This window comes from Gymnoscopelus braueri (genome assembly GCF_963280865.1).
Source record: "Gymnoscopelus braueri genome assembly, chromosome: 17".
Lineage (NCBI taxonomy): Eukaryota > Metazoa > Chordata > Actinopteri > Myctophiformes > Myctophidae > Gymnoscopelus > Gymnoscopelus braueri.
In genome coordinates, this window is record NC_137617.1 from 49,337,003 (window position 1) to 49,362,642 (window position 25,640).

A 25,640-nucleotide genomic window follows, 5' to 3' on the forward strand; every position below is an offset into this window, starting at 1 on the left:
AGTACTGTCTGAATACCAGCACACACTCATCAAACAGAGTAGTACTGTCTGAATACCAGCACACACTCATCAAATAGAGTAGTACTGCCTGAATACCAGCACACTCTCATCAAACAGAGTAGTACTGTCTGAATACCAGCACACACTCATCAAATAGAGTAGTACTGCCTGAATACCAGCACACACTCATCAAACAGAGTAGTACTGCCTGAATACCAGCACACACTCATCAAACAGAGTAAAACAAATCTAAAGTTACCAGCAATGAATATAATAATATAACAAAGTAAGATGAGCTGTTATTTGCATATCAACCAATCAATCACTAGGCTAGTGATTTTGAAAAAAAAAAAAAAAAGTGAAAAAATTGGGGCAGAGGTTCTGAATTGGCATCCAGAGAGTGTGTGTGCACAGTTTCGGAGCGACCGGGCCAACAGTGCCAGAGATTAGACACACGGACAGGACGGACACACACACACGGACACACACACGGACGGACGGACAGGGGGCAAAACATACTCTCTCGCCATGCCTTTCGGCCTGGCGGAGACAATGATGTACGGTAGCTGGTCAAAACATTCAAAACCTAAATATGAAAAATGTTGTCTTTGTTATAGGTCAGGTCAGGTCAACAGCAGTGTGTAAGTGGGTGGAATGGGGTACAGTATGGCAGGGTGGGACTCATGAGTTTTTGCATTCATGCACTTTTTTCCTTCTTCTCAAGATTCATAATCCTCCTATCATTCTAGTAATATCTGTCTGTCTGTCTGTCTGTCTGTCTGTCTGTCTGTCTGTCTGTCTGTTTTTGTTACGGTCCCCCAGGATATGGGATTTACCCAACCAGCAGTGGTGGAAAAAGTACTCAAATTGTTTTACTTAAGAAAAGTCTCAATACGGCAATATAGAAATACTCTGTTACAAGTAAAAGTCCTGAATTCAAAAAGTATACTTGAGCAAAAGTACAATAGTACAGGCCTCAAAATGTACTTAAAGTACCTAAAGTAAAAGTAATCATTGTGCAGAATGTCCCATTTCAAGTTTTCAAATGTATAAAAATCTTTTTTTGAAATAGCAGATCTACAAGCTCACAATGCGTTTGCGATGCGACGCATTGTGAGCTTGTAGATTGGCTAGTTTCAAATGACAGAAATGTGTATAGGGCTGAAGTGGTTAATGCATGTTTTTCAATAATAATCAAAATCTACAAAGGAACTAGTAACTAAAGTTTTCAAATAATTGTAGTGGAGTAAAAGTATAATATTGGAAGTTGAATTGAATGGAGTTAGCACAGTAAAGCAATTTGTAACACTGTTTTCGAAAATCGCTTTATAAATAAAGTGTTTTATTATTATTAAATAAAAACAGTATGGTACTGCCTGAATACCAGCACACACTCATCAAACAGAGTAGTACTGCCTGTATATATATTTGTATTTAACAATCTGTATATATATATTTATGGCTATATTTTATGGTGAATGTATGTCAGTGGGGTGAGTTAATTGTTAACATATCACCGTTAACTTACCTCAGATTTTATTTCATGTCAAATGAGCAGAATGTTGTGGCTGTCTCTGTCCTCTCTGTCTGTGTGTGTCAGAAAAGGAACAAAAAGAGAACAAATTACTTAGTTTAGTTTGATCATCTTCAACAGAATCCATAACATCACATACAGCAACATAATCAAACTGCAATATGAAGCTCTGTTTTTCTCTCGCACGCACGCACACACACACACACACACACACACACACACACACACACACACACACACACACACACACACACACACACACACACACACACACACACACACACACACACACACACACACACACACACACACACACACACACACACACACACACACACACATTGAATAGAATGATACAGGTCCAGTTATGAACATTAATTCACTGCTTCATCTTATGAAATCCATTCTTAATTTTCCCACTGGGGACAAATTCTAAAGTAACCGGCAATGAATATAACAATATAAAAGTAAGATGAGCTGTTATTTGCATATCAACCAATCAATCACTAGGATTGTAGCCAATCAGCTGCCTTTTCAAATGGTTTCCACTGTCCTCTCCCTCAACCCCCCCCTCCCCTTCCTATGTTGTAATACAATTACTTTTTAAGCAGTTTTGTAAACAATTAATACAAAACTGTTTCATTTAATCAAGAAGACATTTTGCTTGTAAATAAATGTAAGTAAGGTAACACATAGTTATTGTCTTTACTGTTACAAAGTCACGATATACGGACGGATCATGTTTACTGTCATGTATCATAAACCTCCCAAAGGCTCATTCTGAACCTGAACAAACCCTGATATACAGTATTATTTGTCTTCACAAACGGCTTCCAATAAACTACAACTACTAGATTTTCTATTTTTGCACAACGTTCACCCCAGAATAGGTACCATAGGGTTCATATGGTTAATGAAGATATTATTAAAATATTTAATCATCATGTTATACTAGTGTAATGTCCTGTCATACAGCTCTATTGTAACACCATTGAATCCTTACCTGTCATTAACAGTGTGTGTCCATGGTCCTGGTCTGTAGACACTGAACTATGATTATGTTAACGTCTTGTAGTTGAACACAGCATCAGATACAAGTTGAAACCTGATAATAAAATGGTTTCTATGTCCCGGTTAGATGAAGCTGTGAGCGGGGCGGAGAAACACAGAGAAAGAGAGAGATTGTCAAACAACAACTGATCATGTCTACACATGAAAAATAATGTTCATGAAAACAAGCCAAATGAGAGTCCTCCACATGAGCCCTTCACTTTTAGCACTGTTTTACCTGTAGTGTCTCACTAAGCTATAGATCTACCTTTAGCTAAATATTCACACTTAGTGTCTATATGCTGTATTACATTACAACTGTCTCTGTCTCTCTGTGTGTTATTGTGAGCATATAACATAGAACAAGAACAATTTTTTTTCCATACACTGCACAGTGTATGAAAATAAATTTTGAATTGAATTGCTAGTTTTATTTGCTACTGACATGTAGGTTAAAACTAACCGTGTGTGTGCGTGTGTGTGCGTGGCTGCGTGCGTGCGTGCGTGCGTGCGTGCGTGTGAGAGAGAGAGAGAGATAGAGAGAGCCATGGCCTTCTGTGTGTGAAAAATTATAATAATAATAATATATATATATATATATATCGTCTCTGCCTCCGTTACGATAATGCTATAGCAATGCAAGAGAAAGATGGGATTATATCCAAAAGTCTAAAGAGCAAAGATGACAGTGAAAACAGGGCACGTGGTGGAAAGTAACTAATTACATGTGCGAGTACTTTCTGTAGTGGCTTTTTCATGCACTTCTTTTTCTAAAGATTCACAATATTGTTTTGTTCATGGCATACTATCTGTTATTGATTTATAAAAAGCCAGTAAATCATGTTTACAAAACAATCACAATTATTTATTGCATTTATAGAAGAGAGAATGAGAGTAAAATTTAAGCTCCTCAACATAGGAATTAAAACATTTAAAACTAATAATTTGGGGAACTGTAATGAGGCCCCTGATTGTTGGGCCCCAGACGGTCACCTATGTTTCCTAAAGTGTAAATCCTCCTCTACACTGTTCTATTCATTATGTACTGTGTAGTAAGTGGAGACACATTACATGTTGGTGTTACACATAAAAGAGTGTCCCTATCAAAATTCGTCATGACTCCATTCTGTACTCAGCAGTGAGTGGGTGGAGACACATTTCATTTTAGTGTTACACGTAAAAGAGTGTCCCTATCAAAAGTCGTCATGACTCCATTCTGTACTCAGCAGTGAGTGGGTGGAGAAACATTTCATTTCGGTGTTACACGTAAAAGAGTGTCCCTATCAAAAGTCGGCAGACAGCCATAGGCAGGTAGGTGGGCGCCTGCCTGCCTGCCTGCAATTCAAATCTAAATTTAGTTTAAGGTAGTGGGCAACAGACAGTGTTAAAATTAATCCAGGTTTACTGTGAAAACTAAAACCAACATTAAAATTATTATTATTTGTACTCACTTTATGCATTTTTTATTGTTCTTTTTATATCTTCTATTATTATAATTATTATTTCAAATATGACTGCAATGTGTGGTAGTTTGTATAAAAAACAAAACATGAGTTGCTGCCGTGAATAAAGTTATTGTAAAAGTGAGTTGTGAGCCTCTTTCTTTTTGTTATGATTCTGTCTTTTTACAGTTTGTCTCAGCATCAAAGACAGAGGACGTGTTACTTTAGTCTTTGAACAATAAAGTCAAGTTGAAGTTTATCAGTGACTGATCAGTTTATCCCCCCCCCCCTGACTAGTCTATGGTTCTGTGTGACTTAATGCTATATTACACTGTAGCATGTTATGGTAATAATAAATAATAGGTCTCCTGTGATCCAGAACAGACTGAGGCGACACTTGACTGTGTGATGTGACTCATCACTGCCCCCCTCTGGCATAGCATACAAATACCCCAAAAAAAACTCTTTAAAAAAAACTGAAACTAACTGGACATGATTAGCTCCAACGAGTCTTATTGTGACAAACATTTAACAAAGGATATGGATTTTTTTACTCACTGTTTGATGATGTTGATTGATGATTGTCTTGATAGAATCCAAAGCAGGTTGATTTAGGAGTTTGTATATGTATGAAAAATCTAAGTTTCAAACAAAATGACACAAGTCAAACAAGATAACTAAAAAGAAATACCTTTTTTAGTTTGCCAATCAATATGTGCTCTCTGTCTCTCTCTCTCTGTGTGTGTGTGTGTGTGTGTGTGTGTGTGTGACACACCTGTAGCTTGATGAATGTTAACTATGGTGCCATCCTCCCAAGGCCACCAGTAGGGGGCAACAATGAGTCAGAAAATATGAGATGGCAAGAAGGTGTCAGGAAGGGGTTAAAGGGAGAGTGAAGGGGGGGGGGGGGGGTGGTGTCTATAAAGACATTATGGAATTATAATCAAAGTTTGTCTTCATGGTGGAGTCTGATCCTTCTTGAGGATTTCCCTGAAGAAGGACATGATTCTGGTCTTCATCTGCTCCAGTCTAGTCACAGTGTCTCTGAGATCAGCCACAGAAAGTGGAAGACAAGAGTTTCCAAACTTCTCAGGCCGCGACCCCCCAAAACAATCCTATTTGAACTGGGGACCCCCCCAAAATAATCCTATTTTAACTGGGGACCCCCCAAAATAATCAAATTTTAACTGGGGACCCCCCAAAATAATCAAATTTTAACTGGGGACCCCCCACCCTGACGAGCACTTGGAAATGTAGGTTTGACTCAGTTCCACCAATAAACATTATGAAAATAGATCTACAAGCTCACAACGCCTCGCACAGTGCGAGGCTTGTAGATCGGCTATTTTCACAATGTGTGCCTCTTTCTTACGAAATATTTGCCAATTTGGCCAATTTGGTCCTTAAATTGTAACTTTATAAACGTGCAGATACCCTGTATACACTTATACTGTATGTTGGTTTGTTTACTGTTGGGTGAGAAAACAATGTTGCACATTAAGCTCATCTGCCCCCCCCCCCCCATTTTTTTTTTTTTATAAAGATTGTTTTTACAAATCAAACCAATGTCAGCAATCATAATTTAAATCACTTTTAATTTTTCTCAAAATATGATTTCATGGAGCCTGATCTCGCCACCAAATCTTGAGTACAAATATAAAAGAAGACATTTGCAAGGCAAAGGCACAGATTCAGCATGGCAGCTTTAGAGAGCAAATACAATTACATATATATATTTACATTCAACATTTCAGAACCGAAAATTAAAGCTTCTTTCGTGGAATATATTATAGATTATGGAAATCTTCAAATGAATATTATATATATAGACGATACAATTCAGTGTCTAAAGGCAACTGCTATGGGTTCACAGTTTGAAGTGATCTCTGTAACATTTCTCTTCATTTCAACTCATGGAAATTCAATGTCAACTACAAATATACATTTAGTCCAAGAAGCAGTGGAGTAGCAAAGTACATTTACTTGAGTACTCTATTTTTTTAGTATTTGCGACACGCTGTGAGCTTGTAGATCTGCTATTTTCACTATTGCTGATGCTTGTTAGAAAATGCATGGAAAATCTTTACATTTTGTGGGAACATTTATACATTTTAAGCATGTACTTTTCAATACTTAAAAAAAAAAAATCAAGTACTCTAGTACACATTTGACTGAGCAAATTTCACTTGTAGTCGAGTAGTAATATTGACCAGGAGTATCTGTACTTTGACTAAAGTACTGGGGTTGAGTACTTTGCCCATCACTGCCAATACAATAAGTAATTATGATGATGAAGGCGTCATAATGTATCGTCTCTGTCGGGTGGAAACCTCATATGTCCAAAACTGTTCCTTTTCGGGATTCAAATTCAAAAACGGCAAAAGTAGCAGATCTACAAGCTCGAAACGCGTCGCGAGCTTGTAGATCTGCTACTATAGAGAGTATGCACATGCGTCACTTTTCCACCGGGACACGCCCCCCTCATCTAGACTGAGTGGGCAGAACATAGACCATATTCACACGGCGGCCATGTTTCTATGAAGTCAATGAAAGTAGCCACCCCGGGTGGCGGCACTTTCAATGTTAAATTCCAATATGGCCGCCGTGTGAATATGGTCTATTGAGCAGCATGGAGCGTTGGAGTTTGGAAGCGCTCGTTGTAAATCACTCAACGGTCCTGCGTACCACCTGTTTCTAAATGTCACATGATGCAGAGGCAGCAGGACGTTGGGTTGTTGGAAACGAGCGCTTCTAAACTCTGACACTTAGAAAAACTATCGCCTGCACGGAATGTATTGACAGAAAGTAGCTCATAACGTGTCTCTATGGTGGATCTTTATGAAACACAAACTTTGCAGATAGTTTTATCGTTTTATTACAATCAGAAAGGACTTTTCTGTGTGGATGTATGGACTGTCAAGGCCAGAAGCTGTTTTTTTTGCCACTCAGTAGGTGTTCCCTCATAACTTCCGGGCAGTGGTGTAAAGTAACTAAGTACATTTACTCAAGTACTGTACTTAAGTACAATTTTGAGGTATTTTTTACTTTACTGGAGTGTTTCCAATTGTCAGTACTTTTACTTCTACTCCACTACATCTCAGAGGTAAATATTTTACTTTTACTCCACTACAATTATGTGAAAACTTTAGTTACTAGTTACTTTGCAGATATACATTATTACATTATAAAACATACATTAACCACTTTAGCCCTATTTTATACCTAGGCTATTTGAAAATAGCAGATCTACAAGCTCACAACGCGTCGCATCGCGACGCGTTGTGAGCTTGTAGATCTGCTATTTTCAAACATTTTTGTACTTTTACTTTTGGTACTTTAAGTACATTTTGACACCAATACTTTTGTACTTTTACTCAAGTCCATTTTTAATTCGGGACTTTTACTTGTAACAGAGTACTTCTACATTGCAGTATTGATACTTTTACTTAAGTAAAACATTTGAGTACTTTTTCCACCACTGCTTCCGGGTACGATGATGTCACACTCATAGCCTCTATTGGCGCTTTTGTGTGACGCTGTGGTATGATCAAGAAGGGGCGTTGATTTACGGGGAAAAAAACACACAAAAAGTTAAAATGTGGATTTAAGAGGTTTCTGCCCGACAGCAACGATATGAATGATCCACTCACTGTTCTCCTCATTGGACACAACAACAGCTTGTATTTATTCATATCAAATACATGCATGAGAAACTACCGCTAAAGTGACGAAGGTGCTTGATCTATGCAAGAGGCAACATGTCATCATGTGATTCTTTTTTCTTCTTCTTCTTCGCTTCAGCAAGAATTAAAGTTGCCAACACATTTAATTTACTCTGATATATCTTGTAAACAATCTATAAAAGCATTATATACATATTTACAGACAAAGGGGTACGGCCAGTAGTTTTAAGGATTAATCGTTAATTTGAACTGACTTGAATTAACTTTTTTCTTTTTCTTTTTTACCAGCCCGTAGTATTTGGACATATTGTTGATTCCTGTCCATACATACTGGAGATGTCATTAAGTTATTATAACGTGTAAAAAATACCAGAAGGTTCCTTTTTGTTTCATCAGTGCAGCCAAAAGTATTTTAAATTGACTCGAATAACATAAATGTTTTTTGGCATCCAATCTGTATGTTGTTGAAGATTTTCTAAACCTCAACGTTAGGCAAATAATATACCTAGCTTCCAATGTCTTACATGTTTCTCAGTTTTTCTCTGTTGGAAAATACATTTGACCTACATATTGTCTCTCTGCCAGAGGAAGCTAGCTATTAGTAAAGTGGTGCATCAATGATTGTAACGGCAGTGTACAATAAATGTGTTTCTCTCTCTCTCAGACAACGGATTAGCTCTGTCGACACGTTGTGCTCACAGAAATCATTATTATTGCACTGCTGTTGCTTTTGGAAACAGCGCCCCCTAGACTGATGTCCCAGTCATAACATCTGAACTGTATTCCTGTATTCTGGATCTTTCTGACATCACACTCTAAATCAGTGGTCCTCAAAATGTTTGATTTCAAGGACCCCCCCAGTTTGGTGTGCATTAGGACCCCGGACCACCATAGGCCTCAGTGGTGTAAAGTAACTAAGTACATTTACTTAAGTACTGTACTTGTAAAATGTAAACATTGTAGGTACTTTTACTTTACTGGAGTATTTGAAAACTTGAGTTACTAGTTACTTTGCAGATATAAACTATTATATTATAAAACATACATTAACCACTTTAGCCCTATTTTATACATAGGCTATTTGAAAATAGCTGATCTACAAGCTCACAACGTTGTGAGCTTGTAGATCTGCTATTTTCAATCATTTTAGTACTTTTACTTTTGGTACGTTAAGTACATTTTGATACCAATACTTTTGTACCTTTACTCAAGTCAATTTTGAATTCTGGACTTTTACTTGTAACAGAGTACTTCTACATTGCAGTATTGATACTTTTACTTAAGTAAAACATTTCAGTACTTTTTCCACCACTGGGCCTCCTATGGTGCAACGAATGGAACCAAATGGAACCTTACCGGGTCCATGTTGTTTCCATTGGTACGTTCTCGGAGTTACAGACCTTTACCGGTCCATTAAGGTTCCGAACTATCATTAATCTAGCTGCGGACCCCTTGGAATGCCCTCAAGGACCCTTTTGAGGGGGTCCCTGGACCCCGCTGTGAGTACCCCTGCACTAAATGACACACACACTAAGGTCGAACAAGGTCTCTATTCATCTGCACAACAAAGCATAACGTGCCGCTCAGCCGATACCTACAGTATATGATTATGAAGAACAACACCTCGCTGTGCTGTCAGCGGTTACAGGAGACATTGATAATAACAACAGTAGGCCTGTCCCCGACTAAGGATTTCTATAGTCCGATCCGATTGGCCAAATGTTGCCTATAGTCGACTAACGCAATGCAATGGACTGGTTTATGCTGAAAGAAAATAAAAACGTACTAATTTACGTCGAGCTGTATATGCATGTTGACGCCGAGCAGAGGTCCTGTTCAGGTGGTGTTCTAGGCGGGTGGAGGCTGTTATCGCTGTGTGAACCGTTGCATTTGACAAGACGCTAGCATGGAATCTATGCGCAAGAAGTCCCAAAAAAAAGAAAGAAAAGAAAAACAAAACAAATCAAATCAATGTGTTGCTTCCTCGGTGTGGAAACTGCAGTGAAATCACCATCTGTTCTTGGTGTAAGTTGTGTTCTTGTGTTTCGTCCATCCAGGCTTATAAAGGCTTCATTTATACCGTCGACACCTCGTCAAAAAAAAAGGTTTGCGCGACTCGCTCGTCGCTTTGGTTACGAGGAAGTATAAACTTTGGCCTTTCACGGAATACAGTGTAGATTGTGTGAGGTATAAATGACCAGTGGCCGGAAACCGTGGGACCATCTGGACCGGGAGAAGACGGTGGTGCTGTAGGTGGGGGGTTGTTTGCTCATGGTGAAGGGTGGGGGCGGGGGGTGCTGATCCCCCCCGCCCCCCCCCCCCTGACGGGCCGGGTCTCACTAATGCAGTCACACTTCAGATGAGGTAGTCTGGATCTGCAGCCTGATTGGCTGAACATTCTTACTGTGGTGGAAGAGAAGAACAATGAAACATAGTTGGATTAATAGCAACACTTTACAGATTAAAGATGGTTTCAGACGGGGAGCGGCCGACGCACCTATGTAATTCATTTTCAATGAGAGGCGGGCGATCATTTGGGACGCGCGGAGAAGTTGAGGGGCGGTGAGGCAGGCGGGCGTTTGTGCACACGCCCGCGGGCGGCAAGAGCTGGATTGTGGTCAGCTTTTTTTTCTCCCGCTACGTGCAGGAGGACAAAACAACAATGATCGCAACAGTGATCCGAGCAAGAACGCCCGTGTCCACCAATCCCCATCTGACAAATTGTAACAATGTGGTGCGCTCGGGTGGCGCAGTGGTAAAGTCACTGCCCACCGCCACGGAGGTTATGGGTTCGAATCCACTGTGGTGCAACCGGCTTTGCCGGGCGTCTACGCGAACACAATTGGCCCGTGTTTGGGGGAGGGAAGCCGGGCGGGTAGGAGGGTGATATTGGTCATTGCACGTACTCCTATGGGCTGGGGCGGCACCTGTCAGCGAGGAGTGTTGGGCGGGAGGAGTAGGACGAAGGCTCTACGTCCTCCTGGTGGGGACTCCTCACTGGTAGGTGAGTCAATGGGATATAACCAGGGGTGCACATAACCTTTTAGGTCTAGTACTCAGAGGAGCACCTGGAGATGTGACTTGGTGCGCACCAAATAAATGGTCCCGTCCCGCCGTTGCCACCGGGACAGTTTTGTCAAAGGGGGGGGGGGGGGGGTGCGGTGTGCTGCGCGAGAAAAAAGGACGCTCTGCTTCCAAATGTCGCCGTTTGTTGCCGTTTTATTTTCCTCACACCGTTTGGTGAACCCCCCAAGGTTGGTGCCCTGTGCTGTGCTGCTTTTATCCGCCAGATTGGGACGTTCACTGCATATTTTGCACCATTATGGTGCGTTCATCATCGGTGACGAGTGCCTCTAACAGCCGCTGCTGGCTGCGTGCACGCAGCGAGGCAATGCGAGGCGATGCGAGGCAACACTCACACAATCACTGCAGCATGCGTCCTCTCCCCCTGCGCCTAATGGCTGTACATGGGGCCGACGCGTGCTTTAGCGTGATTGTGTGAGTGTGGCTTCAGGAAGTAAATTCCTAGCCTCGATCTCCAGGCTTTTATTTTTTATTTTTGCTAAAAAATAAAAGCTTGGAAATTCCTGTCCCAGCTGTTGGTACGCAAAAGCGCCTCGCGTCGTCTGATGTGCCGCGCATTATTTATTTTAGGTGCGCATGCGCACCTGCGCAACAGTTATGTGCACCCCTGGATATAACAGCAGTGACACAAAACAGAAATGTGTGTGGGGAGGAATTAATTGGTACAACGACGGGAGAAAAAGGGGGTAAAAAACGAATTGGCTACTCTAAAAAAATAAAATAATTGTAAACATTTTAATGTAACAATGTGAACGTTCCGTAACGCAATTCCTTTGGTGAAAGCTGTGTTGTTTCACCCACGGTGAAGAGAATGGCGGATTCGGAAATACCCGTATGTGTGTCTCAAAGAATAATACGTATATGAAAGAACTGTTGAGAGGTCACCCACCATTCTACTGATGTCAGCAGCAAAGGTCACTCCTTTGCTGGGTTTCTCCTGGGAGCTGCTGCTGCTGCCTCCACCTCCCAGGGAGTTCCTCCTGATGATTCCTGCAAGTCCGGTATTAAAAATGTACTTGAGTAAAAGTACAAAAGTATTGCCATCAAAATATACCTAAAGTACCAAAGGTAAACGTACCCAGTATTGCAGAATGTCCCGTTCCACAAGTTTTTAAATGTATACAAATCTTTTGAAAATAGCAGATCTACAAGCTCACAACGCGTCGCACAGCGACGCGTTGTGAGCTTGTAGATCGGCTATTTTCAAATTGCCAAAGTATAGGGTCTGAAGTGGTTTCGTAATAATAATTAAAATCTACACAGTAGTAACTACTAAAGTTTTCAAATCATTGCATTGGAGTAAAAAGTACAATATCTGCCTTTGATATGTAGTGGAGTAGAAATACTCAAGTAAATAAAAATAAAACCCTAAAATTGTACTTACGTACAGTACTTGAGTAAATGTACTTAGTTACTTTCCACCACTGCAAAGGAAACTTGCATGTAATCTGAGCTGCGTGTATAATTCTATACATAAGGAGGCGTGTGTTATCTAAGGAGGCGTGGCTTATACCTTGGAGAGGCGGCAGCGCGTCCAATCGCTGCAGGCTGTTCCTGCGGGAGGCGACGGGGAAGGCGGAGCCTTTGGAGAGGCGGCGCTGGCGACTGGACAGCACGGCGGCCGGTGACACGATGCCCGGGGGCGGGACCTTCCCCATGCGCTCGTACAGCTCCTCGATCTCTCTCTTCTGATTGGTCTGCAGGCTCTGCACCTCCCCCAGGTGTCTGAGGAGGGAGGAGACGAGGAAAAGACGGGGTAGCACTTCATAATAATGACATATATATATAAAACACTGAATTAACATTTATGAGCTGTTTGTAGACAATTAACTAATCATGAACACACTGTTTGTTTACATTTGTAAATGATTATTAAATCATTTATAACTATGGTTAAAAATCCTTTATAAGGTATTTGTATTTGATGACCAGCGGACCGGTAGGCGGCGGTTCCGGTAGGAGACACAAAGGAGACTCTTTGTGTCTCCTACCGGAACCGCTGCCGGTCATCAAGTTATTGTCTTAAACCAAAAAATAATCCATGAATTGAAGTTCTCCAGGGGGTGACTAATCAATAGGAAAAAAGGGGTGAACTATCGTAAAAAAATGCAACGGTACTAATAGCTAGCACTCACTTGGCCCTGAGCTCATGAAGCTCCTCCCACATGGACCAATAGCTAGCACTCACTTGGCCCTGACCTTGTGAAGCCCCTCCCACATGGACCAAAAGCTAGCACTCACTTGGCCCTGAGCTCGTGAAGCCCCTCCCACATGGACCAAAAGCTAGCACTCACTTGGCCCTGAGCTCGTGAAGCCCCTCCCACATGGACCAAAAGCTAGCACTCACTTGGCCCTGACCTTGTGAAGCCCCTCCCACATGGACCAAAAGCTAGCACTCACTTGGCCCTGAGCTCGTGAAGCCCCTCCCACATGGACCAATAGCTAGCACTCACTTGGCCCTGACCTTGTGAAGCCCCTCCCACATGGACCAATAGCTAGCACTCACTTGTCCCTGAGCTCGTGAAGCTCCTCCCACATGGACCAATAGCTAGCACTCACTTGGCCCTGAGCTCGTGAAGCTCCTCCCACATGGACCAATAGCTAGCACTCACTTGGCCCTGAGCTCGTGAAGCTCCTCCCACATGGACCAATAGCTAGCACTCACTTGGCCCTGAGCTCGTGAAGCCCCTCCCACATGGACCAATAGCTAGCACTCACTTGGCCCTGAGCTCGTGAAGCTCCTCCCACATGTCGTCGTCGTCGCTGTCAGAGTCGTCGCTGCTGGGGTAGGCGGGGCCCCGGCTGTAGCTCATCATCCACAGGTGGTTGAGGGCGTGGCTGTTGTACTGCGGGCTGCCCGCCCCTCCGTCCGACGGCTCCGCCCCCCCGGCCGTCACCGATAGGCCGCTGTCCGCCGACGTCCCCATCAGGCTGAGGCTGCACGTTCGCTTCCGGCTCCGCCTACTCCTGGCTCCTCCTCCTCCTCTCTGACACTGCTCCGCCTCCTCTTCCTCCTCTTCCTCATCCTCCTCTTTCCTGGCTCCTCCCCCTTGTCGTTTCTCCTGGTTGGAGCCCCGCCCCCCTGCCTGGCTTTCAGCGCTTTGAGGATTTGCCGACGCCCTGTGGGGGTGTGGTCAGAGGTGGAAAGTAATTAGTTACATTTACACACTTAAGTAACCTTTTGAATCATTTGTATTTCGTCACTGTCGGGCGCAAAGCTCCTATCTCCGTTTTTCAACTTTTTCCTTTTCTTTAATAATTCAGTGCCATTGAACACCCTTTACGTCTGTGTGTGGATTTTATAAATATTGAACCAATGAAAAGTATTAAAAAGCACTTCTGACTAAACCTCCTAACTCCATTGGATCCTCAAACTGTCGGTCAAACCTCCTAACTCCTCCCCCTCACAAAGAGCTGCTGCAGAGCAGAAGATAAACTTTATTTATTATTATTACTTTATGATTAGTTTTTTTCTAACCAATGATGGACAAATCAACCATCTCCACATGAATGGTAAAAAAAAACCCTCCTAACTCCACTTGAGCTGTATCTCGGTAAAGTGATGATAATATAATGTATTGGATATAATAATATGTATGTGGGTAAAGTGATGATAATATAATGTATTTAATATAATAAAATGTATTTGGGTAAAGTGATGATAATATAAAGACACATTCAAGTATCTGACATGTAGAAAGTCACCTTACCAACTCTGATGAGGCAGTATTGTGTTGCTTTAAAAATATGTTTTTTTTTTTCATTTCCTGAAAAGTTAATATTTTGGACATCGTTGGTTTCTGCCCGACAGCAGAGATGTGTTATAGTTGTGTTGTGAACTCTGCATCCACTTCACTTAGTTTATTTTAAAACTATATCTTCATAGTTACAGTAACTAACTAATTTTAAAGTAACAATACATGTACCTGTCTCCTGTACCCACCTGTGGTGATGGTGAGGAGGAGGAGACATGGAGGAGACATGGAGGGCACATGGAGGGGACATGGAGGGGACACGGAGGGGACATGGAGGGGACATGGAGGGGACATGGAGGGCACATGGAGGGGACATGGAGGGGACACGGAGGGGACACGAACCTGTGGTGATGGTGAGGTGGTGACATGGAGGGGACATGGAGGGGACATGGAGGGGACACGGAGGGGACACGGAGGGGACATGGAGGGGACACGGAGGGGACATGGAGGGGACACGGTACTAACCTGTGGTGATGGTGAGGTGGTGACATGGAGGGGACATGGAGGGGACAAGGAGGGGACACGGAGGGGACATGGAGGGGACACGGAGGGGACATGGAGGAGACACGGAGGGGACACGGAGGGGGACACGGAGGGGACACGGAGGGGACATGGAGGGGACACGGAGGGCACATGGAGGGCACATGGAGGGCACATGGAGGGCACATGGAGGGGACACGGAGGGGACATGGAGGGGACATGGAGGGGACACGGAGGGCACATGGAGGGGACATGGAGGGGACACGGAGGGGACACGGAGGGCACATGGAGGGGACATGGAGGGGACATGGAGGGGACACGGAGGGGACACGGAGGGGACACGGAGGAGACACGGAGGAGACACGGAGGGGACACGGAGGGGACATGGAGGGGACATGGAGGGGACACAGAGGGGACACGGAGGGGACACAAACCTGTGGTGATGGTGAGGTGGTGACATGGAGGGGACATGGAGGGGACATGGAGGGGACATGGAGGGGACACGGAGGGGACATGGAGGGCACACGGAGGGGACACGGAGGGGACATGGAGGGGACACGGAGGGGACACGGAGGGGACACGGAGGGACACGGAGGGGACATGGAGGGCACATGGAGGGGACATGGAGGGCACATGGAGGGCACATGAGGGGACATGGAGGGGACATGGAGGGCACATGGAGGGGACATGGAGGGGACATGGAGGGGACATGGAGGGGACATGGAGGGCACATGGAGGGCACATGGAGGGGGACACGGAGGGGACACGGAGGGGGACACGGAGGGCACATGGAGGGGACATGGAGGGGACACGGAGGGCACATGGAGGGCACATGGAGGGGGGGCCACATGGGAGGGGGCACAATGGAGGGCACATGGAGGAGACATGGAGGGCACATGGAGGGCACATGGAGGGGACACGGAGGGGACACGGAGGGGACACGGAGGGCACATGGAGGGGACATGGAGGGGACACGGAGGGGACATGGAGGGCACATGGAGGGGACATGGAGGGGACACGGAGGGGACACGGAGGAGACACGGAGGAGACACGGAGGAGACACGGAGGGGACACGGAGGGGACATGGAGGGGACATGGAGGGGACATGGAGGGGACATGGAGGAGACATGGAGGGAGACATGGAGGGGACACCCATGGAGACTTGAATTCATGGAGATGGAGGGGACATGGTACTAACCTGTGGTGATGGTGAGGAGGGGACATGGAGGGGACATGGAGGGGACATGGTACTAACCTGTGGTGATGGTGAGGAGGGGACATGGAGGGGACATGGTACTAACCTGTGGTGATGGTGAGGAGGGGACATGGAGGGGACATGGAGGGGACATGGAGGTGACATGGAGGGGACATGGAGGGGGACATGGAGGGGACATGGTACTAACCTGTGGTGATGGTGAGGAGGGGACATGGAGGGGACATGGAGGGGACATGGAGGGGACACGGAGGGGACACGGAGGGGACATGGAGGAGACATGGAGGGGACATGGAGGGGACATGGAGGGGACATGGAGGAGACATGGAGGGGACATGGAGGGGACATGGAGGGGACATGGAGGGGACATGGAGGGGACGTGGAGGGGACATGGAGGGGACACGGAGGGGACATGGAGGGGACATGGAGGGGACATGGAGGAGACATGGAGGGACACGGAGGGACATGGAGGGGACATGGAGGGGACATGGAGGGGACATGGAGGGGACATGGAGGGGACATGGAGGAGACAGGGAGGGGACATGGAGGGGACATGGAGGGGACATGGAGGGGACATGGAGGGGACATGGAGGGGACATGGAGGGGACATGGAGGGGGACATGGAGGAGACATGGAGGGGACATGGAGGGGACATGGAGGGGACATGGTACTAACCTGTGGTGATGGTGAGGAGGGGACATGGTGCGGGGAGGAGGTTCCCAGGCTGGTCTCAGACTCGGCCTGCTCCTCTGTGCTGCTCTCTGAAGAGGAGGAAGAGGAGGAAGAGGAGGAGGAGGAGCTGCTCCTCCTGCTAGGAGGAGAGGAGGAGCCTCCAGGAGCCCCAGGAGGCACAGGACCTCCTCCTTGCTGGGACTAACCTGGAAGCGACCCACCGTCACCGCAGCAGGCTGGCCCCCCTGGTGGACAAAGAGGACATGACAGTGATGAGCAGAGGGTTCATGGATTAAAGCTACATTTAATCTCACACAGAAAAGATGTTGTTATGTTATGTTAGGCCCAGTCCTAATATGTGACGTTTGAAACAACGTGAAAGGAGGTCATGTAGGTATTGTGGGCCAGCAATGAGGGGGGGCAGTGGCTCAGGGGTAGAGTGGCCGGTAGAGCGGCCGGACGGCAACCATGAGGTTACCAGTTCGATCCCCCCAGAGTTAGTGTGGAAGTGTCCTTGAGCAAGACACTGGACCCCTAATTTGCTCCAGATGAGCATGGTTGGTGTCTTGCATGTTTCCTCCTCCATCGGTGTATGAATGTGTGTGTGTGTGATATGTGAATGTAATGCACAATCTATGTAAAGCGCTTTGGATAAAAGCGCTATATAAAAATATAAAGCAGCATTTAGTGGAAATTCGCCAATCAGGATAGAATATGAAAAATCTGACGGATCCGTCTTGATCACTTGGCTTTGATTGTGCAACGTTTGTCACAATCTGACGCTGCGTTCATGATTTGCAGCATTTTGTTCAACATGGAGCAAAGACCTGTTTGGTTTGATGACTAAAGAGATACTGTGTAGAGATTTGCGTGATGTTTGGACAAGTAGCTCTATTAATAATGAAGAGCAAAACTAGCAGTTCTGTTCCTGCTATACAGTCATTAGTCATCAGGCTGGTTGACCAACAGTTGGGATACATGGAAACATTGTTTATTATTAGTTTCATTAGGTTAGACTCATCCATCACTTCTAAACTGAACATCAGCCATGCCAGCTTGGCAGTGCCTATTACCATAATATACACTATGCTTCATTGACCCAGAATTACACAACATGTATAAATATATTTTCGTAATACAGAACACACAATTACTGTAATATATTTATCCTCATGCTGTTTATAACGTGTTGTGTGTGTGTGTGTGATGTGTGTGTGTGTGTGTGTGTGTGTGTGTGTGTGTGTGTGTGTGTGTGTGTTGTGTGTGTGTGTCTGTGTCTGTGTCTGTGTGTGTGTGTGTGTGTGTGTGTGTGCGGTGAGAGAGAAAGAGAGAGAGGAAAGAGAGAGAGAGAGAGAGAGAGAGAGAGAGAGAGAGAGAGAGAGAGAGAGAGAGAGAGAGAAGGAGGAGAGAGAGAGAGAGAGAGAGAGAGAGAGAGAGAGAGAGAGAGAGAGAGAGAGAGTGAGAGAGAGAGAGAGAGAGAGAGAGAGAGCTGTCCAGACTCTGCTTATGGCCGTAATAACTAATTACTAAAATAATAGTGAATGATGAAAATAATGAAATAATACTGATGTGACGTAGTGTTGGCAGTAATCGGGGAGTTCAAGGACGCTTGCAGTGTTTAAGTCTCACCACTAGATGTCACTGTGTAACAGGCAGTGCAGAGCGGCTGGCAGCTCACCAGGTTAAAGCCCCTGAGCCCGCTCAAACAGAGGCTCTCTGTTGAGTGTGGGTGCCCAGGTCTGGTATAAATACAGACAGGTGTGGATAAGGGAGGGGGAGAGGCCCTATAACGAGCCAGGGCAGCCTTTGTGATTGGCCCGTGCCGGTGGGTAGGGCCGTAATAATCACGTCTACGTTTTGTGGCTGGGTTCACTGGAACATTTAACATGACATGCCGGCGGGCGCTTACGCAATGGCTCTCTAACAGCCGCCGCTAATAGGTGTTTAATGTCACCAAACACCAAGGATAGACAGAGAGAGAGAGAGAGAGAGAGAGAGAGAGAGAGAGAGAGAGAGAGAGAGAGAGAGAGAGAGGGAGAGGGAGAGGGAGAGGGAGAGAGGGGGAGAGAGAGAGAGAGAGAGTAGAGAGAGAGAGAGGGAGAGGGAGAGGGAGAGAGGGAGAGAGGGAGAGGGAGAGAGAGAGAGAGAGAGAGAGAGAGAGAGAGAGAGAGGGAGAGGGAGAGGGAGAGGGAGAGAGAGAGAGAGAGAGAGAGGCAGAGAACATGAAAACAACTCAGGAGACAAATTGACCTGAACGGAACAAGGACATTAGACTGTGTAGCACATGCACAATAAAGGGAACTTTTCAGGACAGAAAAACATCGTTATGTGTGTGTGTGTGTGTGTGTGTGTGTGTGTGTGTGTGTGTGTGTGTGTGTGTGTGTGTGTGTGTGTGTGTGTGTGTGTGTGTGTGTGTGTGTGTGTGTGTGTGTGTGTGTGCGTGCGTGTGTGCGTGTTCGTGTGTGTGTGTGTGTCTGAATGCACATGCAGAGCTTATCCGTCTGTGTTTTTGTGTGTTTTAACTACTTAACGGGGGTATACGTGATCTTTTTGTTTTGTTTGTTAAAAAGGTTAAAGCTCTGATATTCTGATAGTAATAAGTGTGATGGGTCTCCATGTTTTTAACTAAACCAAAAATACCGTTTCAGGTCGGGATATACATTTTATCCAATCAGGAGAGAGAATCCACAAAAGATCATTTATAAGCTTCAATTGTATAGTATTCCAGTTCCCATTGTGTCTTGTCATTTATTTGTGTCATCACTTCCAATCTCACATCCTGTATCCTGTATACGTTCTCTCTCCTGATTGGATACAATTGGTATCTTGGCCAGAAAATGTATTTTCTGTTTACTAAAGAGCTGTAGAGACATGGAGAGACTCCTGTTACTGAACACACAGACTACTATCAGAACACAGAGCTATTTAACACTTCAGTCAGACAACTCTTGGATTAGATTTTAGAATATATTTTTATTGAGCATAATTGAGCATAGATATATGAAGCATAGTTTGGCGTCAGGGCTCTGTATCTATTCATTCCCTGTAAGCATGAACATTTTAATATATGTTACATGCCAAATAGAATTTACAGGGAATGAATTAAGACCCCCCCATGGGAATCTAGAAACAGAGCCTACAGGTGGATGCCGGGGAGGCGGTGGGATTGCAAACGTGATGGTCAGCAGCAGACAGTGAGGTAAGGCAACAGACAGCAGAGCAGCAGCAGCAGCATGACAGCGCAGCCAGAGAGAGAAGCCAGAAGAGAAGTTTAAATAACCACCCAGATCAGGAGAAGAGTGCATGTGACTGGTCACCTGATCAGGTTTGCGCTCTGCCTTGAGTTGCCTGCCTGAACTAGCTCCGCGAGCTGCGCATCATTTATACCTTTAATGGGATAATTCACCCAAAACATTTCATTTTTTCTGTAGATTAGTCACCCCATGGGGACTTGAATTCATGGATATGTTTTAGTTTTTGTCTCATTCCTAAGACAATAATTTGATGACCAGCGGACCGGTAGCCAGCGGTTCCGGTAGGAGACACAAAGGAGGCTCTTTGTGTCTCCTACCGGAACCGCTGCCAGTCATCAAATTATTGTCTTAGAGAATGAGACACAAACGAAAAAAATATATTGTGACTAATCGATAGAAAAAATATCGTTTTGGGGGTGAACTATCCCTTTAAGTCCTATTTTATACTGTCGCACAGAATAGGCGATTTACAAGATCACAACGTGTCCTATTGCGATGCTTTGTGACATTGTAGATTGTAGATTTTCTGTACTTTTGACTAAGTAAAAAAGATTTGTAACTATTAAACTATAACGAATAACGTGCGCAAAATAGGGACATCAGATTTAAACAGGTTAAAGTGCTTTAAGAAACACCTTACAGCACAGGACATATTTTCCAACCCTCGCAGCTCCCTGGCTATAGTAATAACATACTGTAAGCGTGTTAGACTGGGTGTTAATGGGCCTCAGACGCACTGGAAATAGTTTGAGGAACACACGTGTACTGTATTCTATATACTGTATACTAATGTATGCTGTACATGTGTAGATGGAACAGCTTACCACAGTGTTAGGGGCTGAGTTGGGGTCTGAAGAGGTGAGTCAGACACGTGTATACACTGTGTGTGTGTGTGTGTGTGTGTGTGTGTGTGTTCGTGCGTGCGTGCGTGCGTGCGTTAAGGGTGGGACGATATGGGTACCTCACAATACGATATATATCACGATATTAGGCCCACGATAACAATATATATCACGATATTCGACATGTTCGATATATTGCGATATCACGATATTCGATATATATTGCAAGAAATTTCACCAACGATATATCACGATATCTGAAAATATCGATATATTGCGATATCACGATATATTGCATGAAAATTCACCAACGATATATCACGATAGTCCTTGTATTCAATTCATGAACACATAAAATAGCACCAAACAGTTCAAAATCATCATTACACAAATACAGAGTAGGAAAAACAACGTATCACAAAAAAAAAATATATATATATATATATATCGATATTTTTTTATCGATATTTTTCGGCAGGATATCGATTATTTATCACGGGAGAAAGTATCGTCCCACCCCTAGCGTGCGTACACGTGCATGGTAGGTCTTACCAGAGTCGCTGGGAGAGGCTTTGGGTTTGGGAGCGCTGGCTCTCATCTCAGGCACCGTGGGACGAGACGGACCGCCGTACGATGATAACTAGAGGGAAAATATTACATTATGTCACATTTTGGTTGGAGTGTCAGGGGCAGAAATTCGCAACAAAAAAACACATCCGTGTGGAATGTTTCTTTCTTCTTTTAAACACATACCAGTGAAAGATGCTATCAAAATAAATACTTTAGTTTAATTGAAAAGGTTACACAGTAATATGGCTTCAAATGAAGGAAACCTTACTGAACGCTGAACCTGGAAGACGACTCACTGTGTTCTCAGGGCTCTCCGGGGGGGAGGGGGACAGATCTGAGGAGGTGTTGGAGCTGCAGCTTTGAGACTGGACCTGGGCATGAGATGAGGGGTACGGGACGCTGGTGTAGGCCTGCTTGGGACTGTCCTCCTGGTACGGGACGCTGGTGTAGGTCTGCTTGGGACTGTCCTCCTGATACGGGACGTTAGTGTAGGCCTGGGGGGTACGGTCCTCCTGGAATGGGACACTGCTATAGGCCTGTTGGGGACTGTCATCCTGATACGGGACACTGCTGTAGGTCTGTTGTGGACTGTCATTCTGGAATGGGACACTGACATAGGTCTGTTTGGAGCCGTCATGCTGGTATGGGACGTTACTGTAGGCCTGGGGGGTAGGGTGCTCCTGGTATGGGACGTTGGTGTAGGCGTGTTCGGAGCTGTCATGCTGGTATGGGACGTTACTGTAGGCCTGGGGGGTACGGTCCTCCTGGTATGGGACGTTACTGTAGGCCTGGGGGGTACGGTCCTCCTGGTATGGGACGTTACTGTAGGCCTGGGGGGTACGGTCCTCCTGGTATGGGACGTTAGAGAAGGCCTGGGGGGTAAGGTCGTCCTGGGTCAAGCTGGGCGGCCTGGACAAGGACATGGCCTGATGCTGGACCTCTGTGTAGGACTGTTACCATCATAGACATTTTAGTTGATCATTAATTGTTCATACAAATAATTGTTTTTGGCATTGAACATTGGGCACGTATACTGTACAGTAAATTCAATGTCCTAGGGGTTCTCAGCTAAATGTGTTAATATAGCATCACCATAATTTTTTAACTATTTTAACCATACATTGGCTATTCAAGAACAGCAGATCTACAAGATCTTGTAAATCTACTGTTTTTGAAAAATCTTGAAATAGTTTTTTTTTTTACAATTTCTAATAACTTTCATCACATTCATTAACGTTTTCCCCCCCTTTTTTTTTACACAAATCTTCTCTTCTGGGGGACCTTGGCACAAAATCTTTTGAGATGGGGGTCCGAGGCCAAATAAATATCAATTTAGGAGCCCTTGACATGAAGATGTTTGAGAACCACTGAATGATAGCATATATATTTTGTTCTCACATTTTTTAATCGCACGATTTTTGTAACCCATTTTTCACCCAGTGCCAATTGCCTAAGCTTGTAATCCTGGGCGCTACTCTCCCTCTGCCAGCCTAGGGAGAGCCCAGAGCCGAGCTCATGCTTCCTTCAATGCATGAGGAGTGAGCAGGCCACTTCTTATCACCTGACAGGGGGGAGTTTCCCCGGTAGGACGTAGCGTGTGGAAGGAACACGTTATTCCAACCAGTTCCTTTCCCCTCCATCAGGCTGACTAGGGGGGGCAGTATAGAGCATCGCAGTTCCCGCCCACTTCCTGGTTTTTCGTGGTGCCGGAAGGAACAACTCAATGCATTTTTCCCATTGACATTTCCAAAAATATTTATATCTATTAATTTAAGCATCGAATCAAGCCATCATGACATGACATGAATCTGTGATTTATTTTATTTTATATTTAATTATATGATATACTATATTTAATAAATACCCTTTGTTTTGCCATTTTCAACAAAAAAAAATCACAGAATCAAACGTTTTATGGTCATGATTCATGTCATGTCATGATGGCTTGATTCGAGGCTTAAATTAATAGATATAAATATTTTTGGAAATGTCAATGGAAAAATGCATTGAGTTGTTCCTTCCGGCACCACGAAAAACCAGGAAGTGGGCGGGAACTGCGATGCTCTATAGAGACGAGGATTACTGCATGTTTTTGGTGTTTTTACCTACCCTAGGAGACACGTGGAGAACATACAAACTCCACACAGAGTAGGCCAACCCCACCTAGGGTATGGGCACAGAAGAGGACACGCCCCCCAGTGCCAACACCTTCCCTGGCGGGAATCGAACCCAGACCTTCTAGCTGTGAGGCAACGGCGCTACCGACTGCGCCAACCGCGCCCCCACACATGATGACAGTATATGACCGGCCTTACGTACCTCTGGGGGGGTGGACTGCGTGGGAGACAACGTGGACGGGGTCAGCTGGGACCCCCAGCTGTGGGGACCCCCCCCGTCCTGAGGGTAGACCCCCTCCATCTGGGACGGGCTGTCAGCGGTGGGGTAGTAGTAGTAGTCGTGTTGGCCGGGCGGAGCTCCTCCTCCTCCTCCGTGATAGGAGGGGACCTCCATGGGCGGGCTCTGGTGGTAGTGGGCGGGGGGGTACGCCGACCCGGGGTACCCGGGCTGAGGGGCCGCCATGAGGGGCCCGGGCAGCGGCCCCCCGGGCCCCGGGGGGATGAAGGACTGGGCCATGCTCATGGCCATGGAGATGACGTTGGCCAGGGAGAAGAGGGGCTGCGTGTGCTGGGGCCACATGTTGGCGGGGGGGGGCTGCTGCTGGTGCTGCTGCTGCTGGTGCATCGGGGGTCCCTCGAGGGTCTCCAGGGGCCCGGGGGACCCCGGGCACGGAGACGGGGGGGAGGTGGGGAAGACGGGGTTGCTGGCCACGCGCGTCAGGGGGGCGTGGCTCAACGTGGGGGAGCCGGGGGGGGCCGGGTACTGCGGGAAGGGGAAGTGCGTCGGACCCCCCATGAAGGGGGGCAGGTGGTAGTTGTGGTGTTTGTGCTGGGGCAGCAGAGAGGCGGGGTAGTGGTGGTGGTAGTGGTGCTGGAACGGCCCTGCAACACAAACACATCATTTAACACAATTAGTATAGTTAGTTAGGGTGTTGGTGTTGGGGTAGGAGGGAGGCAGGGTAGTGGTGCTGGAACGGCCCTGCAACACAACACATCATTAACACATTAAGACCTGAGGCCGCTTCTAAACATTTTCTAAATCCTAACAGTTTTTCGGAAAAAAATGTAAAAAAATAATTTTCACGATTTTTCAAAAATAGCAGATCTACAAGCTCGTAGCGCGGCACTCGGTGCCGCGCTATGAGCTTGTAGATCAGATCTGCTATTTTTGAATAGCCTAAAGAAATCTAAAAGTGACACAGATGCGTTCCAGGTATCAATGGGTTAACACAATTAGTATAGTTAGTCAGGGTGTTGGTGTTGGGGTAGGAGGGAGGCAGGGTAGTGGTGCTGGAACGGCCCTGCAACACAACACAACATCATTTAAATCATTAACATTGTGTTAACATGTATTTGTATTTATATGTTTATTTGACAGGGACAATACTAAAAACAATGTATCAAGTTATAAAACATGAAACCGTTGCATTGTATGTGGGGTTTAATAGCCGAGGCTAATTTGCGACCCCAGTCCCTGGTTAGGTCTTTCTATACACATATCTATCTCGTGAGAAATGATCAATTACAAAAAGGACATGCATGAAGCTCTAATCTAAACAAGTACAAAAGCGTCATTAACATCATTAGTCATGGTGTTGAGGCGGGGGGTAGGCAGGGTAGTGGTGCTGGAACGCTCCTATAAAACAACACAACCAAATTTTTTAAGACACGGAATCAAGGACTTTTTCTGGGCGGAATCCTGGGAGGACTAACAACATATTAAGACTCGAGGCCCACCCATGACCCATGACCCATCTTTGGGTACGATGCCGATCCTGATTTTGGAGAAACACTTTTTGATAGATAAAACGTTTTGATAGATGGGACTCATCGTGAGCTTGTAGATCAGCAACTTTTGAAATTCTTTGAAAAATGTTTACAAACTTTTGCCTATGAAATGCCCAAAATGGGGATGAAAACGGACATCCATCGGTTGCATAATTG

The 25,640-nt window shown here is 45.2% G+C and overlaps 2 protein-coding genes across 4 annotated transcripts in view; both read right to left on the reverse strand.

Moving 5' to 3' along the window:
* Window positions 1–2,677, reverse strand: part of LOC308105249 (uncharacterized protein) — a 319,910-nt gene extending 317,233 nt beyond the window's left edge. For all 3 annotated transcript variants that reach the window (XR_013934886.1, XM_080455889.1, XM_080455888.1), the window contains exons 1-2: window positions 2,538–2,677; window positions 1,529–1,587 (exon numbers count right to left, since the gene is read on the reverse strand). The gene's annotated coding sequence lies outside the window, so the exon portion shown is untranslated. The remainder of the gene's footprint in view (window positions 1–1,528; window positions 1,588–2,537) is intronic.
* A 4,674-nt stretch (window positions 2,678–7,351) lies between these two features.
* Window positions 7,352–25,640, reverse strand: part of wnk4a (WNK lysine deficient protein kinase 4a) — a 152,083-nt gene continuing 133,794 nt past the window's right edge. Inside the window, exons 18-25 of the mRNA XM_080455848.1 lie at window positions 23,899–24,578; window positions 21,876–22,529; window positions 21,542–21,649; window positions 16,917–17,158; window positions 13,512–13,913; window positions 12,307–12,518; window positions 11,683–11,783; window positions 7,352–10,112 (exon numbers count right to left, since the gene is read on the reverse strand). Of these exons, the coding sequence (XP_080311974.1) occupies window positions 10,110–10,112; window positions 11,683–11,783; window positions 12,307–12,518; window positions 13,512–13,913; window positions 16,917–17,158; window positions 21,542–21,649; window positions 21,876–22,529; window positions 23,899–24,578 (2,402 nt within the window). The 3' untranslated portion in view covers window positions 7,352–10,109. The remainder of the gene's footprint in view (window positions 10,113–11,682; window positions 11,784–12,306; window positions 12,519–13,511; window positions 13,914–16,916; window positions 17,159–21,541; window positions 21,650–21,875; window positions 22,530–23,898; window positions 24,579–25,640) is intronic.